The sequence below is a fragment of the Tupaia chinensis genome, unplaced genomic scaffold, assembly GCF_000334495.1.
Source record: "Tupaia chinensis unplaced genomic scaffold, TupChi_1.0 Scaffold149501_1, whole genome shotgun sequence".
Taxonomy (NCBI): domain Eukaryota; kingdom Metazoa; phylum Chordata; class Mammalia; order Scandentia; family Tupaiidae; genus Tupaia; species Tupaia belangeri.
In genome coordinates, this window is record NW_006209345.1 from 3,915,126 (window position 1) to 3,933,967 (window position 18,842).

Below are 18,842 nucleotides of genomic sequence, written 5' to 3' on the forward strand. Positions count from 1 at the left end.
AAAGAAAGAAAGAAAAAATCTCTCCAAAAAAAGAAAAGAAAAAAGTAGCTCCCACAAGGTAAGTTTATTTTATTTATTTTTTTTGAGAGGTTTTGTTTGTTTGTTTGTTTGTTTTGCTATAGGGCGCATGCACTTGCCAGAAAGACAGAGAGAGACAGAGAGACAGAAAGTGAGAAATCACCCCCTGGAGGGATGGCCACGCTGCAATCCCTTCTCCTCCATTCTCCTCTTGGGATCTTGGGCACTCACGCACACGCACCCGGCGTGAGTTTCAAGCCACCAGGTCTGGGACACGAACCATGGTCGACTACATGGGAGTCCAGTGACATAGCCATTATGCTAACTGCTGTTCCCACGAGGTAAGCTATTAATTGCAAAAAAAAATGCTAATGTACAGTGGGAAAACTCAGATATTAGCATGTTATCAAGTAATCAAGGTTAATCATACCAGTAATAAGATGTCAACTGATGTACTGGGAAGGATAAATCATTTTTATGGTACATAAGTGCCATAATAACCTGAAGTGCATAATAACCTCAATCTAATCACTAAAAATCACAGACAAAGCCAAACTGAAAGTCATTCTACAAAATAACTGATCAGTACAGATCAAAAGTGTTAACACAGGGGCCAGCGGGCACCATGGTGGTTAAGGTATTGGACTCCCACATGCTGACTGTGGTTTGAGTCCTGGACCTGGTGGCTTGCTTTCTCACTTTCTCTCTCTTTCTCTGGTGAGCACAAGTGCCCTATAGCCAAATTTAAAATAATAATAAAATAAACATATGTGGACCAGCACATGGCATAATGTTTATGTTGCAGGACTCCCACGTAGTCGACTACAGTTTGAATCCCAGACCAAGTGGCTTAAAACTCACACTGGGCACGTGTGCGTATGGGCCCAAAATCCCAAGAGGAGAATGGAGGAGAAGGGATTGAGCATGGCCATTTCCCCCCGGGGGTAATTTCTTGTTTTCTGTCTTTGTCTCTCTGGTGAGTACATGTGCCCTAAAGCAAAAATCTCCACTAAATAAATAAATAAATTTCAAAGTGTCAACCCAAGAAATGAAAGGAGACTGAGGAACACAGATTGGAGGAGACGAGGGAGACACAACTAAAAGTGACATGTAATTGAGAGTTGAGATTGAGTCTCAAAGAAAAAACAAAGAGAGCATTAGTGGAAAAACTGGTGAAATTTGAATAAGGTCTGCAGTTAATAGCATTAATGTTAATTTGGTGGTTTTGATAATTATTCTTCGCTAATATAAATTGTTAACTTTAGGAGGAGCTGAGTGAAGAGTATAGTGAACTCTCTACTTTTTTTTAAGTTATTTTTTTCTTAAGAATTATTTTTTTTATTTAACTTTATTTATTTTAATTTGGTCAGAGAAAAAGAGAGAGAGGGAACGTGAGAAAGCAAGCCTCTGGGCCCAGGACTCGAACCGCTGTTGGCCATGTGGGAATCCAGTGCCCTTAATCACCATGCCAACTGCTGGCCTCCTCTACTATTCTTTTTATGGAAGTTATTTTTATATTGACAGAACTTGCAATATATACATTTTGCATTTAGGACACACATCTGTGGTATTTAAGAAAATTAATGCATATTTGACTACAGCTCCATTTCTGCTCTGCTGAATGATTTTTCTTTCTTTCTTTCTTTCTTTCTTTCTTTCTTTCTTCTTCCTTCCTTCCTTCCTTCTTTTCTTTTCTTTTCTTTTCTTTTCTTTTCTTTTCTTTTCTTTTCTTTTCTTTTCTTTTCTTTTCTTTTCTTTTCTTTTCTTTTCTTTTCTTTTCTTTTCTTTTCTTTTCTTTTCTTTTCTTTTCTTTTCTTTTCTTTTCTTTTCTTTTCTTTTCTTTTCTTTTCTTTTCTTTTCTTTTCTTTTCTTTTCTTTTCTTTTCTTTTCTTTTCTTTCTTTCTTTCTTTCTTTCTTTCTTTCTTTCTTTAGGTTTTTGCTATAGGGCATATGCGCTCACCAGAAAGACAGACACAGACAGAGAGATAGAAAGCACAAAATCACCCCCCAGGGAGGATGGCTATGCTGCAACCCCTTCTCCTTCATTCTTCTCTTGGGATCTTGGGCACGCATCTACACACACCCAGCATGAGTTTAAGCCACCAGGTCCAGGACTTGAACCGCGGTCGACTACATGGGAGTCCAGTGACATAGCTATTATGCCAACTGCCAGTCCTGATTGTGCTTTATTTTTAAATTTATTTTTCTAAAGAATTATTTTATTTAACTATTTATTTATTTATACATACATTTGACCAGAGAGGGACAGAGTGAGAGAGAGAGAAAGTAAGAAAGCAAGCTGCCAGGTCTAGGACTTGAACCATGGTTGGCAATGTGGGAGTCCAAACCCTTAACCACCACGCCACCTGCCTGCCCCTGCGCTTTATTTTTAAAATGAAGTTTGAAAACCACACAGCAGAGTTTAGAAAAAATGGGTGAAGTGATTAAAGGTGCTGGATTCCCACATGGCTGACCAGGGTTCGCATCCTGGACCTGGTGGCTTGCTTTCCCGCTTTCCCTTTCTCTCCATTGTTATTTCCCTTTCTCTATTATTATTAAAAAATAATAATAACAAATGGAATTAAATAAATAAATAATTCTTAAAGAGAAAGAAAGAAAGGGAGAAAGGAAGAAAGAAAGAAATGGGCCAGCCCATGGTCTGGGAGTTAAAGGAGCCAGATCCCACACCACCAACTGTACAGTACAAATCCTGAACCACTAGCTTGAAAAACATGTTGGGCATGTGTAGGTGCATGCCACCCCAAATCATGACAGGATGGAGAAGTGGAGAAGGGACTGTATATAACCATGCCCTATAGGGGGTGAGGGGCTTCCTCTCTCTGGTGAGCACATGCGTGCTCTGGTAAAAATTTAAAAAGAAAATATTTAGAACAGAGAAACACTAATGGAGATGCTGATCTCTTAAGAATACTAATATAGGACCACCCAGTGGCATGGTGGTTAAAGCAGCTGGATCCCATATGGCTGATTGTGTAGTTCAAGTCCTGGACCTGGCATCTTGAAAAAGACAGTGAGCACGTGTGCATGCATGTCCAAAATCCTGAGTGGAGAATGGAGAGGGATTTCAGTGTGGCCATCCTCCCTGGCTGGATACTTTATTTTTTTCTCTACAGCAAACACACACACCTTATACCAAATATAGAAAAAAAAGTGCTAACAGTATAGGTGCTGGATAGTGGCACAGCAGGAAAACGTACCCTGGGAGGCTGACCCGCACGGGAAGGAGGTTCCAAGCTTGCATCCAGAGAACTCCCTGACTATATTGGGATGTACTTCCGCAGGACTGAGGGCTAGCTGAAGTTGGGATGGATTGTGGTGAAACATGCAGGGCACATGTGTGAATACCCAGAATCAGCATTGGAGGACGGCAGGAAAGCAATCTTGGTGTGATCAAACGCTGTGAGGGTGCTCATCTCTCCCTCTCTTTTCCTCTTGTGCTTACACGTGTACTTTACTAATGAATAAAGGAAAAAAAAAATCTGTTAACAGAGTGGTTAGTAGGGGATAGTGAGCAGCTAGGCAGAAAAAGGTTAAACACAACCACAATTTTCAGAATGGAAGTGAGAGGTCAGGGATTGGATATGGGCAGAAAAAACCTGGGTTTCTTTTTTTTTTTTTTTTTTCAGTTTTTTTCCGTAGGATGTGTATGCTCACCAGAAAGACAGAGGGAAAGTGAGAAATTCCTTGGGGGGATGGTCATGCTGCAATACCTTCTCCATCATCCTCTCAGGATTTGGGGCATTCATACACATGTGCCTGGCATGAATTTCAAGTCACTGGGTCTGGGACTCAAACTGCATTTGGCCATGTGGGAATCTAGCACCTTAACCACACCACCTGCTGGCCGCAAACCCAGAAGTTTCTGCAATGACCTTGGGGAGGAGAAAGATAGCCTGGGCCCTAGGCTTAAAAGGATTTGGCTCACAGGAACCCAGGGGAGCTGGAAAACAACCAGCATATGTTTGGCAAGAAAAAGGGTCCAAAGGTTGGTGTTAGAGGCAGAGCCTGCAGCTTTGAATGGAAAACCAGCAGGCCCTGAGGACTGGGAGCTGAGCCAGGGCCTGGAAGCCAAGGCCAATCAACTGTAAAACCACTTTTCTAGTTGCAAGTAGACAGCATAGGGGCAAAGTCTGCAGTGTGACAGCTTACTGTGTCGTAAAGGCAGCCTTACCAAGGATGAGCAAGCCTGATTCAATCCAATGGGATGAGGTTGGGGGAAAGATGGGTAGGGAGGCCCTCAATCCAAGGCCCCAAGTGCTGTCCCCTGGCTAGCTGGATGCCTCCAGGGGCTCCAAGTGTCTCAAATTTGCATCACTGCTCCCTTAATCTACTGTGTGCAGGCTCTGGGCTAAACACTTAACTTACTAATTAGCCAAGTCTTTCACTTGTGAGTAGAAGAAATCAAGTCAAGCCAGATAAATTTTTTAAAATAATTATTTAATTTTATTTATTTATTCATTTATTTTAATTTGACCAGAGACAGACACAGAGAGGGAAAGTGAGAAAGCAAGCTGCCGGGTCTGGGACTCAAACCATGGTCGGCCATGTGGGAATGTCCAGCACCTTAACTATCATGCCACCTGCTAGTCCCGCCAGATCAATTTTTTAAAGAGGGTACAGTGGAGATTCATTCAGAGAATACAGGAGTGCTCTCTGGATCACAGGGTAGAAGGCAGATCTTACAACAGGCCCAGGTGGAGACTCCAGAGCAACTAGGCTTCTCCAGCAAATCCTAAATCCTCTGTGTGTATCTGCCTCATCTGTCCTCCTTCACAGACTGACTTTTCCTCTGAGTTGACAAGGCAGGGAGAAGGAGGCCGCCTGAAGTTCCTGTACCCCCATGTTATGGGTTCAACCACAGGGAGAAACTAAATCTGGATCTTCTCTGATTTCTTGGGAAAAGCATGGCCCAACATGGGTCAGGTATCCATTTGGGTTCCAATCAGCCAGAATGAGAAGGAGGGCGGCCACACACAGAAGTATGACTGCTGTGGCCCTTCATTGTGACCCCAAGCAGGAAGATTGGACCCTGTGAGTGTGTGTGGATTTGGGTCCAGGTTTATTTGGCTCCAAAGTTAAAGAGTGGCCCTGGATAGTGAGGGCAGAGGCTGAGAGATTGAGTTCACCAAGCCCACTAAAGATACAAAGACACGGACAAAACACAAAGTTCCTTATGAAAATAACTTTAATTTACCAAGGGAATGTCATGGCATCCCCTACAAACCCTGTACCTAGTTCTCATAGGCCTAGGCAAGCAAGGCCCCCTCTAGAAGTGGGAGGTGTGTGCTCAGCTGAGAGGAAGGAACAGACCCAAGGTAAGTCCATGCTCAGAGGTGAGCAGTCCTCTGGCCTGACTCCTTTCTGCCCTCACCAGCAATGGGCCGGTCTCGCTCCTCCCAGATGGTGAGGCCGTCACAGGAGCAGATTTTCTTGGGGTTCTGGAAAAGGCCAGCGGAACGTGCAATGATACCACAGGCCAACCTGCAGAAGAATGTGTGGTCAAGAGTGGGCACTGTCTGGCTGGGCCCCTCCAGGTCCCACATGTACAATCGGCAGAGCACAGCCTCCTGCTGGAGACAGCACCACTCACCTCTCCCCAGAGTTCCCTGTGATCTTGGATAAGGGATGGCCACCTCGGCCCAGGTCATCTTCTCCCTCATCAATAACCAGGCTGCGGCCAATCACATCCCATACCTTTGAGGGGAGACAACGGCCTTGGACAGTGGACTCTGTTAGGAAAGGTCCCCAACTTCCTTCTCATCTTACCTTCAGCTGCCCATCCTCTATCCTGAAGATGGCTCGGCCGTCAGCATCAGCGTGGACATTGCCTAGGTCCCCACGGTGCTAGAATGAGACCCGACCCAATGAGGGGAAAGGGTCATGTGGAACAGCTATTAGCGCCTGGCTTCCCTGTATGTGATTCCTCTACTTCCCCAAAGTACCAGTTTTCTCCTGTGGGTCCAGTCTAGTAGAATCAGGGACAGTCCAAGACCCAAGGAAGACAATCAGATACTCCTTCCCTGGACCTGAAATCCTGGGTAGAATGACAGCAAGCTGGTAACAGCCAAAGTTCTCCCTTCCTATGCAGTGGGAAGACTGCACCACTACACTAGGCCATTTCTCCTTTAAGGCTGCTACCTGGCCCAACACAGCCCTGCTTCTTAGCCTCCAGGTAGACAAGTTCCACGCCTAGTTCTCCAGCCTATTGGCTCTGTGAGTCTTTCAATTCCTTTAGGCTTAAGTTGGTCAACCTATCATCTCCTTCTTTGCCAGCCTTAAGAAACAAAAGAAACTCAAGGGGCAAGGGCCTGTCCTGGTCCCCCAAAACTGGCTCTTACTTTCTCCCATGAAGGTAACAAAAAATATCACAGCACATCTACTAGGTACCTCCTATGTCAGACACTCTGCCAGGCATGGCAGGAATACGTGGTCACCACCCACCCTCAAGGGACTCGCAGCATGGTGGGGAACCAGATATGGAACAGACATGTGACAATGTAAAACAAGGTGAGTCGCTGTGCATATACACGCGCATGCCCAAAATCCCAAGAGGAGAATGGAGAAGAGACTGCGGCGTGGTTATCCACTCAGAGGCAGGAGGTGATTTCTTGCTTTATGTCTCACTGTTTCTCTCTGCCTCTCTGGTGAGCGCACTTGACCTATAGCAAAAATCTCTCTTTTATGAAACAAAAACAAAAATGGGGTGAGTACAAAGGTTAGTGAGTTTGGGGTAAAGAACCCTACTGGTAAACCACAGAAACCTACATTTGTGTAAATAAATTGTCCCCAACCTGACATTTTGGGCAGAAGCAAGTGCCTGTTGCCAGTAGAGGCCTGTCTACATGAACTTGCTGTTGAATAACAAAGTATTTCCCTGTGTGATGGGCTGAGCGGTGAGAAGCACCGGTTCCGCTTTATCTTGTTTTCCAGAGGGACATCTGTTGCTGGCACCTGATACTTGCATTATACCCTGTGTTGGGGACTTTGATGGTAGACAGATCAAGAAGGCTGGATGATGATAAAGAATCTTGAGGACTATTTTGGGGGACAGGGCTGAGGGAGCAGCTGGAGTCATAAGCTAGTAAAGGGTCAAGGCGAGGCAGTCCTTCCAGCCCCTCCCCTGGGCTTCCAGCCCCTCCCCTGGGGACAGAGGCAGGTAGAATTGGGCCAGGGGAGGTCATAAATGTCCCACCAAGAAGTTGGCCCAGGCTATATCCTCCAGAGAGCCAAAAAGGGCTTCAAGCAGGGGCATGCATGTCTGTGCTCTGAAGCAAACTCTATAGTATAGTGTATGAAAGAAAGTAATGGCGGGAAACAGAGAAGGGAAAGAAGCTTGGAGACTAGTTAGGAGACACACAAGGGTCATCCAACTTGGACATAAATTCTCACATTGAATTAATTTCCATCTGGGCAAAACCAGGAGCTAAGACCCAAAAGGAACATGCCAGTCATCAAGGTGGCCTTGGCCACTCACTTGGTCATTTATATCAAGGACTAGGGTGCAATACAGATGCTGACTTAGCCCCTTCTGATTCCCTGTTCCAAGTGGGGTTGAGGGGGACCAGCAGTTAGCGTAATGGCTAAGTTGCTGGATTCCCATGTAGTCGGCTATGGTTCGAGTCCCAGACCCAGTGGCTTAAAACTCACACCAGGCGCATGTGCGTGCGTGCCCAAGATCCCGAGAGGAGGAGAAGGGATTGTGGTGCAGCCATCCCCCCTGAGGGGTGGTTTCTCACTTTCTGTCTCTCTGTCTGTCTGATGAGCGCATGTGCCCAAGTGGGGTTGAAGGGGTCAGGGAACAAGGTAGTCTCTTGCCCTTCAGAAACACTTCTTGTTGCATTATGCCTTAAGGGCTTTACCTCAGGGGTGGTTTCCTATTCTGGACCTGCTATTCCCACTCTCACCCTCTTTACATGACTAGTTTCTGTCCACCATCTCTGAAGACTCTCTGTGGCAGAGAGCCCATTCTTGCACCTCCCTATCTTCACATTCTTACCCCTTGTGCATGGACTGGACCTAGTATCACTTCCAAAATTAGATTACAAAAAGAATGTGGCTTCAGTCCTGGCAGGCCTCTCACCCTCTCTCTTGACTGCTCTGAGTAAAGCCAGCTGCAAGCTGTGAACTGCCCTAGGGAGAGGCCCACGTGGCAAAGGACTGATGTCTCTGGCTGACAGCCAGGGATGACCTGGGGCCTGCCAACAGCAACATGCTGGGAGCAGATGTTCCCCACGTTGAGCACTGACATGACAGCAGCCGTGTGAAAGACCCTGAGCCAGGGGCACCAAACTAAGCAACACCCTACTTCCTGACCCAGAGAAACAGTGAGATAACAGATGTTGTTTTAAATTCTTAACTTTGGAGTCACTCGATTTATGGCAATAGATCAATAACACTTGGAGCATGGTGTGCCATTGTGCAGTGGGCCACAAAAAGGCCTCTCTAACTTTTCAGGCATCGTTTGACCAAGTATAATAAAGGGGAGCCGGCAGGTGGCATGGTGGTTAAAGGTGCTGGACTCCCATATGGCCGATCATAGCTTGAGTCCCTGATATGGTAACTTGCTTTCTCGCTTTCTTTCTCTCTCTCTCTCTCGCTCTGTCCCTCTTCGATCAAATTAAAATAAATAAATAAATCTATCTAAATAAAATAATAATTAAAAAAAAAAGAAGTGTGATAAAGGGGGGCCAGCAGGTGGGATAGTGTTTAAGTGCTGGACTCCCACATGGCTGACTGTGGTTTGAGTCCCAGACCTGGCAACTTGCTTTCTCACATTCTGTCTCTCTCTCTTTCTCTGTCTCACTCTGGTGAGCACACGTGCCTTATAGCAAATTAAAATAACAAAAATTAATTAATTAATTAATTAATATTAAAAAGAAAGAAAAGTATGTGATGAAGGAGCCACAGTGGTGCAGCAGTAAAATGCTATGCTGAGACTGATCCATATGGGAAGGTTTTGGGTTGAGGTCTTGGGACCTCCCTGAAAATACCAGATACATGATGGTATCAGGGTGGCTTATGCTGGGGGGCAGACGGCAGCATCAAGACCCTGTTGGGGGTGCCATCTATCTCTGTCTCTCTTGGTCATGGAGGAAATAAATAAAACTTAGAGAGAAACAAAAAAAGACTTTTATCCAAAGTCCAAAAACTCAGTTACCTCAAGAAACACATACCATGGTTCATTTGTTTGTGACAGAAGGCTGCAAACTTTGCAAATGTTCATCAAGATGGAACAAAAAACAAGGCTTTTGGTGGCCTGGTGGTTAAGGTGGCTAAATCCCACATGGCTAGTACTAGACCTGGCAGTAGAAAAACATGCCAGGTGTGTGTGTACCCATGCCCAAAATTCTGAAAGGAAAATGGAAAATGGACATGACCACCATGGAAGGTGCTTTTTCATTTTCCCTCTCTTTCTCTCTCTGGGAAGCATGTATGCCCTCTAACAATTTTTTTTTTTTTTGGAGAGGTTTTCGCTATAGGGCGCGTGCACTCGCCCGACAGACAGAGAGACATAGAGAGAGAAAGTGAGAAATCACTCCCCAGGGGGGATGGTCACGTTGCCATCCCTTCTCCTCCATTCTCCTCTCGGGATTTTGGGCACGCACGCACACGCGCCCGGCGTGAGTTCCAAGCCACTGGGTCCAGGACACGAACCGTGGTCGACTACGTGGGAATCCAGCGACATAGCCATTACGCTAACTGCTGGTTCCCAACAATTTTTTTTTTAAGGGAGTAAACATTTCTTTTTCTTTCTTTTTTTGAAATTATTTTATTCAATTTTATTCGTTGTCTTTTTTTTTTAAGAGGTTTTTGCTATAGGGAACGTGCACTCACCAGAAAGACAGAGACAGAGAGACAAAAAGCAAGAAATCACCCCCCCCAGGGAGGATGGCCATGCCGCAATCCTATCCCCTCCACTCTCCTCTTGGGATCTTGGGCAGGCACACACACACGCCTGGCGTGAGTTTAAGCCACCGGGTCCAGGACTCAAACCGTGGTCGACTACATGGGAGTCCAGCGACATAGCCATTATACTAACTGCTGGACCCACATCACTATTATTTTAATTTGAGCAGAGAGAGACAGTGAGAAAACAAGCCACCAGGTCCAGGACTTAAACCGCGGTTAGCCATGTGGGAGTCCAGCACACTTAACCATCAAGCCACCTGCTGGCTCCACCCTCTAGCAACTTTTTAAAATAAATTAATTGAAATAAAAAATGAGAACAGGACTAGCAGTTAGCGTAATGGCTATGTCGCTGGACTCCCACGTAGTCGATCGTGGTTCGCGTCCCGGACCCGGTGGCTTAAAACCCACGCCGGGCGCGTGTGCGTGCGTGCCCAAGATCCCGAGAGGAGAACGGAGGAGAAGGGATTGCAGCGTGGCCATCCCCTCTGGGGGGTGATTTCTCGCTTTCTGTCTCTCTGTCTCTCTCTCTTTCTGGTGAGCGCACGCACTCTATAGCAAAAACCTCTTCAAAAAACAAAAAGAAAAGAAAACAAAGTTCTGAGTCCTGGGAGGATATAAAGAGGAGACAGCAGTTTCCCAGAGTCAAGAACCTAAACATGTTCTGGGGTTACATTGCCAAGTACAAGGGAACAGCCGTCAACGGAATGGAGGAGACAATAGGTGTATGACAGAACATCAGAAAACATTAAATCATTGGGACTGGCAGGCGTTGTGGTGGTTAAGGATGTTGGACTCCCATATGGCTGACTGAGGTTCAAGTCCCGGATCTGGCGGCTTGCTTTCTCACTTTCCCTCTTTCTCTCGCTCTGTCCCTTTCTTGTCAAATTAAATAAAGTTAAATAAAATAATTCTTTAAGAAAAAGAGAAAACATTAGATCACTGAGAGGGAGGGTAATCCTCTATGCAATTATTTTGTATCTGAAAACATTAAGGAGAAAGTCTCAGTGCAGTGTTAATAGGTCTTTAACATCTAATATTGCTAATCTCCACTTTAACAAAAATAAAGCAGGCTTCAGGACTGGCAGGTGGATTCCCACATGGCTGACTGCAGTTCAAGTCCCAGACCTGGCGGCTTGCTTTCTCACTTTCTCTTTCTCTGATCAAAACTAAAACAAACAAACAAATAAATGAAGTTAAATAGAATAATTCTAAAAAAAAACAACAAACAAACAAACAAAAAAACAGGTTTCAGTTCTCTAACCTTGAAGGCAATCTTTAGGAGAGCTTTAATAACATCTCTTTGGTTTTCATTGATTAATGATCTGCCTCTTTTTTTTTTTTTTTTTTTTTTGTAGAGAGAGATTTTTGCTATAGGGCATGTGTGCTCACTGGAGAGACAGACAGAAAGCAAGAACTCACCCCTGGGGGGATGGCCACACCACAATCCCTCTCCTCTATTCTCCTCTTGAGATTTTTGGCACATATGTACATGGTCCTGGCATGAGTTTTAAGCCGCTGGGTCTGGGACTTGAACCATGGTCACTTACACGTGAGTCATCTGCTGGTCCCAATGATCTTCCTCTCATGGCTAGAAGTAGTGGTTTTTCATTCTCTATGGCAATATCAAGTGTTTTGCTATAAATAAATCTACTCTTGGGCCAACAGATGGTGCAGAGGTTAAGGCGACTGGATCCCACATAGCCTACTGAGTGGTTTGAGTCCTGGACTGGGTGGCTTGAAAAACATATAAGCACGTGTGTGTGCATGCCCAAAATTCCGAAAGGAGAATGTAGAAGGGATTGAGACCCTGGAGGGTAATTTTTCACTTTCCCTCTTTCTCCTTCTGTTTCTTTCCAACAAGTGCACGTGCCCTGTAGCAAACAAAGAAATGAAATGTATTTTTAAATGAATAAATCTACCTCAATTACATAAAATGATTTTTTTTTTTAAAGTTGTGCTATAGGGTATGTGTGCTAACTGGACAAAGACAGAGAAAGAGAGAGACAGACAGACAGACAGAAGGTGAGAAATCCCTCCCCTAGGGGGATGGCCACACAGCAATTCCTTCTCATCTATTTTCCTCCCAAGCTTTTCAGTATGTATGCACACACACCTGGAGTGGTTTTCAAGCCACGGGATCCAAGATGAGAACCATGTAGTTAGCCATGTGGGAATCTATCCACCTTAACATCCATGCCACATGCTGGCCGAAAATGACGTCTTGATTTACTTCAATATAACGCTAGGTAAGGGTAAGGGGGTGTATGAAGGGACTTTAAAAAGTTCATTAAGGGAACCAGCAGTTAGCATAATGGCTATGTCGCTGGACTCCCACGTAGTCGATCGTGGTTTGCATGCCGGACCGAGTGGCTTAGAACTCACACCGGGCGCATGTGCGCGCGTGCCCAAGATCCCGAGAGGAAAGTGGAGGAGAAGGGACTGCGGCGTGACCATCCCCCCTGGGGAGTGATTTCTTGCTTTCTGTCTCTATGTCTCTCTCTGTATGTCTGGCGAGCGCACGCGCCCTATAGTGAAAACCTCTCAAAATAAAATAAAATATAAAGTTCATTAAGAAATGGAATCCAAATACAACTTTATTTTAGTGCAAAAAAAATTTGAAGTCTAAGGACCAGCAGTTAGCGTAATGGCTATGTCGCTGGACTCCCATGTAGTCAACCGCGGGTCGAGTCCCGGACCCAGTGGCTTAAACACGCCGGGCGCATGTGCATGTGTGCCCAAGATCCCTAGGGGATGGAGAAGGGATTGTGGCATAGCCATACCCCCTGGGGGGTGATTCCTTGCTTTCTGTCTCTCTGTCTCTCTCTGTCTTTCTGGCAAGTGCACTTGCCCTATAGTAAAACCTCTCCATGAAAAAAAAAAAAGTCTATGCATAGTTTTTTCAAAGTACACATTTCTATTTTCCATTAATTTTTTTTGAGAGGTTTTTGCTATAGGGCGCGTGCGCTCGCCAGACAGAGAGAGACAGAGAGACAGAAAGCGAGAAATCACCCCCCAGGTGGGATGGCCATGCCACAATCCCTTCTCCTCCATTCTCCTCTCAAGATCCTGGGCACACACGCACATGCGCCTGGCGTGAGTTTAAGCCACCAAGTCCAGGAATTGAACCGTGGTCAACTTCATGGGAGGAGTCCAGTGAAATTGCCATTATGCCAACTGCTGGTCCCATCCATGAACCTTTTGAAAAACTCATAAATGAAACAGAACTGGCCGTAAATTGGTAACTTGAAGCTGGATGACAGGTACATGAGAGTTCATAACTAGTTCCTCTATTTTGGAATGTTTTAAAATTTTCATGATAGATAAAAAAACAAAACTAGGGCCAGTCATGTGTGGTAGTGTGGGTGACTGGATCCCACATGGCCAACTGTTTGGTTCAAGTCCCAGACCTGGTGGCTTAAAAAAAAAAAATCACACCAGGCACATGTGCATGTGTGCCCAAAATCCCAAGAGAAAAATGGAGAAGGGATTGCAGCATGGCCATCCCCACTGGGTGGGCAGGCGGGTCATTTTTCATTTTTTCTCTCCCCACCCCCTTCCTTGTGCCTCCTCTCCTGTGAGCACACACACCCTATAGCAAAAAAAAAAAAAAAAACCTAAAATGAAACAAACTAAATTTTCCTAAGGGAAAAAAAATTAGTCAATTTAGATCAAACCACTGAGTAACTTCAGTTAGTACTCAGATAAAATAAAAGTCAAGACAGCATGTTGGGGGGTGGCAGGTGGTGTGGTGCTGGACTCCCACATAGCTGACTGTGGCTTGAGTCCTGGACCTGGCAGCTTGCTTTCTCACTTTTCCTCTTCCTCTCTCTGTCCCTCTCTGGTCAAGTTAAAAATAAATAAATAAACAAAGTTAAATAAAATAATTATTTAAAAAATAATAATAAACTAAATTAAGGAAGTAATTTTTTAAAAGGGGGGGTGAGGGACCAACAGTTAGTGTAGTGGCTATGTCACTGGACTCCCACATAGTCGACCGCGGTTCGGGTCCCGGACCCGGTGGCTAAAAATCTCACGCTGGTCTCGTGTGTGTGTTTTTCTAAGATCCCCAGAGGAGAATGGAGGAGAAGGGATTGCGGTGTGGCCATCCCCCTGGGGGGTGATTTCTCGCTTTCTGTCTCTCTGTCTCTCTCTGTCTGTCTGGCGAGCGCACGCGCCCTATAGCAAAAACCTCTCCAAAAAAAGGGGGGGCTGCCTTCTAGTTTGAGTAAAACCTTCAACTTCCCCACTTCACTTTTTTCAGAAAGCTTTCTCCCTTTGCTCCTGCTCTAGATGCTTAGAGGCTGCATTAGATGCTTACTCTGGATCCCCAGGGCTTCCTGAAGGTTCCTGTCAGAATTATATCAATGTACTGCTGTTCTTAAATTTATTAAAAAAAAGTAATGAAAGGGAAAAAAAATCAATTTCAGTGATCTCCCCCACTAGACTGATTTCCTTGGGGGTGGGCACTGGGTTGTACTATATTGTAGCTCTATGACCTTGATCATAGATCAATAAATATTTCTAAATTCAACAAGATAAAGTGAGAAGAAAAGACCCCAACAAAAAATAATCACACTCTAAGGCCCCAAGAGCTATCTGCCCTGCCTCTGAGACCTGGGGGTTCTCTTTCAAATCAAGCCCTGTCCAAACTGACACTTACCCGGACAGAGTCCTGGGGGCCCCCGTGAGATGTTCCATCTGGGTTAAAGTGGTCACCACAGCTAAGAAGGAAATGTAACAGGTAGGATACAGAATGGTAGCTCAGAGGCCAGGTGGTTTACCCACTTATCTACCTATATTCATCCATCCATCCATCCAATCCATCCATCCAATCCATCCATCCATTCATTCATTCATTCAACAAATAGTCCTACTCTGTGCCAGGTTTTGGGCAGAATGCGCCAAGAGGAATCAGATGTGGGTCTTCCCGCAATAAACTTTTGGTCTGGGGCAGCACAGATAAGTAAACAACAAATTATATCATGGCATGACAAATACCATGACACGAGGACATTTTCCTTCTTATGTACAGGAGTCCTCTTCCATCTCAGAGGCAGTGAAGTGGTTACTGAAAGGAGCTTCAAGGTCAGATCTTGATACAAATTCCAACTCTGCCTTTTATATAATTTGGGCCCTTTGGTAAAGTCATTTCATCTCTTTGAGTGTCAGTTTCCTCATTTGTAGGCTAGGTCTGTGTGTAAGTGCCTCATGGGATACTTGTGAGGACTGAGTAAAAAACTTTGTAGCTGAGGATGAGCTAGGGAGATTACAGATGACTTACCTGGTGCAGTTCTCTGTGAGGTCCCCGTACTGATGGACGTGGAGTCCATGCAGCCCAGGCTCCAGGCCGTCAATGGTTCCCTCGATGAGGCAGCGCTCAGGAGACAGTTGTAAGAAGCGTACCACCCCCTGTACAGTGCCAGGCCCCTCCAGAATTGCCACTGCTGCCCCCAGATTCTCTGCAAGGTATTAGACACTTGGGCTAGCTTGCCACCTCACCCAGTCCCACCCCATCATCAGCTCAGGAAGGGCATGGAAAGAGTCTCACTTATTTTCTACACTTTTCCCAAAGCCACTTCAACTCAGAGCCCAAGAATCGTAAGGTTAGATTTGTACCAATTCTAGACCATCTCCCTCCCAGAGAGGCCAAAGCCAAGCCCATAGAAGTTACTCACGCAATTGGCCACTGCCCATGCCCTTGAGTACTGCCTGTCGCCCTGTGCCTTCCAGGTGGGCCTGTACTTCCTGACTGGGCAGAGTGGTCTGTACTAAGACCATCTGGTTCTCCAACTGCACCTCCACGCCCTGGACACCTGGAAAGAGAGAGGGCAGAGAGGAAGACAGGGAGGGCACAAGGCAGGAGAGGACTGGTGCCCCTGTGCTGGACACAAAGAAGAGATAAACAGATAATGATTCTCCATTCCCATCTTCACCAACCTTCCTATGGGCATTTCCCCTGAGGGGTGATTTCTTACTTCCCCTCTCACTGTCTCTCTGCTTATCTTTGCCAAGCACATGCAACCTATGGCAAAAACCATAAAATGAAAAAAAAAAAAAATTGGAGATAATACCACCTTACTCTAGGATTTCTGAGTCCTTATTATTCTTCTTATTTTTTGGAGAGGCTTTTGCTATATGGCACGTGCACTTGCCAGAAAGACAGAGACAGAGAGACAGAAAGTGAGATATCATCCCCCAGAGGAGATGACCATGCTACAATCCCTTCTCCTCCATTCTCCTCTTGGGATCTTGGGCATGCATGCACATGTGCCCGATGTGAGTTTAAGCCACCAGATCCGGAACTCGAACCATGGTCAACTATATGGGAGTCCTGTGACATAGCCATTATGCCAACTGCTGGTCCCTGTGAGTCCTTATTATATGCCAGGTGTTATTTGTAACTTTTGAAAACATATATTTCTTTCTCCCCCTCTTTTTTTAGAGAGATTTTTGCTACAGGGCATGTACACTCACCAGAGAAGTAGAGAGAGACAGAGAGACAGAAAGTGAGGAATCACCTCCTGGGGGGGGATAGCCATGCTGCAATTCTTTCTCCTCATTCTCCTCTTAGGATTTTGGGCATGCATGCACATGCATCCAGTATGAGTTTCAAGCCACTGGGTCCAGGACTCAAAACACAGTCAACCATGTGGATGTCTAGCACCTTAATCACTATGCCACCTGCTGGCCTCTCTTTAAAGGTTTTTATAGGCCAGTCCCATAACCTAATGATTGAAGGAGTCAGATTCCACATGGTTGACCATGGTTCAAATACTGGCACCAATGGATTGAAAATCATGCCAGGCACATATGCATGCATAACTAAAATCCTGACATGAAGAAATAGAGGAGAAAGGATTGTGACATGACAATGCCCCACTGGGGAGGGTGCTTTCTCCCTCTCTCTCTCTCTCTCTCTCTCGATCTCTCTCTCTCTCATGAATGCATGCACCCTTTGGCAACAAGAAAAAAAAGTTTTTATAAAAGTGAGACACCCATTGGCCAGCAGGGTGGTGTGGTGGTTGAGGAAGCTGGACTCCCACATAGCCGACCGTGGTTCAAGTCCTGGACCTGGTGGCTTGCTTTCTCACTTTCTCTCTCTCTCTGTCACTCTGTCTCTTTCTGGTCAAATAAGGTTAAAAAAAAAAAAAAAGTGAATAAAACAAAAAAGTGAGTCCTCCTAGCAACATTATTTGTGACAACCAAAAGGGAAAACCCCAAATGCCCAACACTGATGAATGGATAAGCCAAATGTGGTACATTCATGCAGTGGAATATTTAACCATAAAATGGAATGAAGTAGGTCAGTCAGTGGCATGATGGTTAAGGCAACTGGATCCCATATAGCCAACTGTATAGTTCAAATCCCAGACCCAAGGGTTTGAGAAACATGCCAGGCATATGTGCATGGATACAGTGTGACCATCCTCACAGGTGAAGCGACACACATGAAGTTCCCCACAGGTGCTTCCCGATCCTGGCTGACTGGAAGACTAGAGTTAAATTGCACCATAACAGGGCACTGTCAGAGGTAGCGGTTCCCACCATCATCCAGTTGCCATGCCATGAAATTAATTGATTAAATTAAGAATTAAGCATTAGGGGCTGGCAGGTGGCATGGTGGTTAAGGGTGCTGGACTCCCACATGGCTGACCACAGTTTGAGTCCTGGACCTGGTAGCTTGCTTTCTCACTTTCCCTGTCTTTTACTCTGTCCCTCTCTAGTCAAATAAAAATAAATAAATAAAGTTAAATAAAATAATTCTTTAAAAAAAAAAAAAGAATTAAATGTCACTGTCGCTTTTATGTAGAAACACTACTGGAGAGACAAGAGCCCACAGATGAGATTTTTGAATGGGTCCAAGAAAGGTGAAATAGCTTGGATTAGCATAGAGCCTGATAAGCAGCAGGTAAGACTGGCCTTGGTGTAGGTGGGTTCTTAGACTTGTGGGGAAGTGGCTGGGGTTATAGGTCATATGGGGGAGCAATATGCATAGAGTTTTGGGTTATGAGCTCTATAATTAGACTTGTTTGAGTTTCAATCCCTTCTTTGCTGCTTTGGTACCTATATTTGCCCCTCGCAAAAAGTGGATCTTCTGTTTCTGAAATAGCAGAGCTTGAAATGAACCATTCCTCATAACTATGGAACTTCTGAAGTTTTTCTTTCTTTCTTTTTTTTTTTTTTCTTAGAGGTTTTTGCCTTAGAGTATGTGCATTCACTGGAGAGAGAGAGAGACAGACACAGTAAGAAGGAGAGTGAAAAATCATCCCCCAGGTGAGACAGCAACAATCTCTTCTCCTCCATTCTCCTCCTTGAATCTTGGGCATGCATGCAGAGGTGTGCAGAGTGCTTTTCAAGCCACTGGGTCCAGGACTTGAACCATGGTTAGCCATGTGGGAGCCCAGCAGCATAAGTGCTACACTATCGGCTGGTCCCAGCAACCTCTAAATTTTTGACCAGAGTCTGAGTGAAGAAGGTTGGTTCCCCAGCTAAGCTACAGTTCAGTTCAGTACTCAGCTAATCTCAGAATATGGCCAAACTGGCCTTTGATTAGCTCACAGGCCAGTGAGAGAGAACAAAAGGCCACAGGAACTCCAGAGTGATAAGGGCTCAAAAGGGCTGGGAGCTCCTCCCATTTTCCCCCTTACAGAAAGCAAAGTACTCTTTTCTAAAGCCCCAGGCCTTCTAGAGAAGGCAGTTCCCCCCTTCTCTTTCTCTCTCTGTCTGCATTCTGGAAAACTACCACTTCTCTGACCAGCCCATGAGAAAACCAAGCTGGTTCCAACTACTCAGACCAGAAAACGCAGAGTCACCACAAGTCTTTATCTAAGAACCTGCTGAGGGCTGAAAACTACTCTGTGTCCAACAGAAAGTCTAGCTGTCTGTTCTTCCAG

At 45.2% G+C, this 18,842-nt stretch overlaps 1 protein-coding gene across 1 annotated transcript in view; it reads right to left on the reverse strand.

Annotated features, from left to right (window-relative positions):
* Positions 1-5,206: 5,206 nt before the first annotated feature.
* Positions 5,207-18,842, reverse strand: part of CCS (copper chaperone for superoxide dismutase) — a 16,613-nt gene continuing 2,977 nt past the window's right edge. Inside the window, exons 3-8 of the mRNA XM_006171319.3 lie at positions 15,624-15,761; positions 15,230-15,407; positions 14,609-14,669; positions 5,806-5,883; positions 5,630-5,733; positions 5,207-5,520 (exon numbers count right to left, since the gene is read on the reverse strand). Coding sequence (XP_006171381.1) covers positions 5,367-5,520; positions 5,630-5,733; positions 5,806-5,883; positions 14,609-14,669; positions 15,230-15,407; positions 15,624-15,761 — 713 coding nt within the window. The 3' untranslated portion in view covers positions 5,207-5,366. The remainder of the gene's footprint in view (positions 5,521-5,629; positions 5,734-5,805; positions 5,884-14,608; positions 14,670-15,229; positions 15,408-15,623; positions 15,762-18,842) is intronic.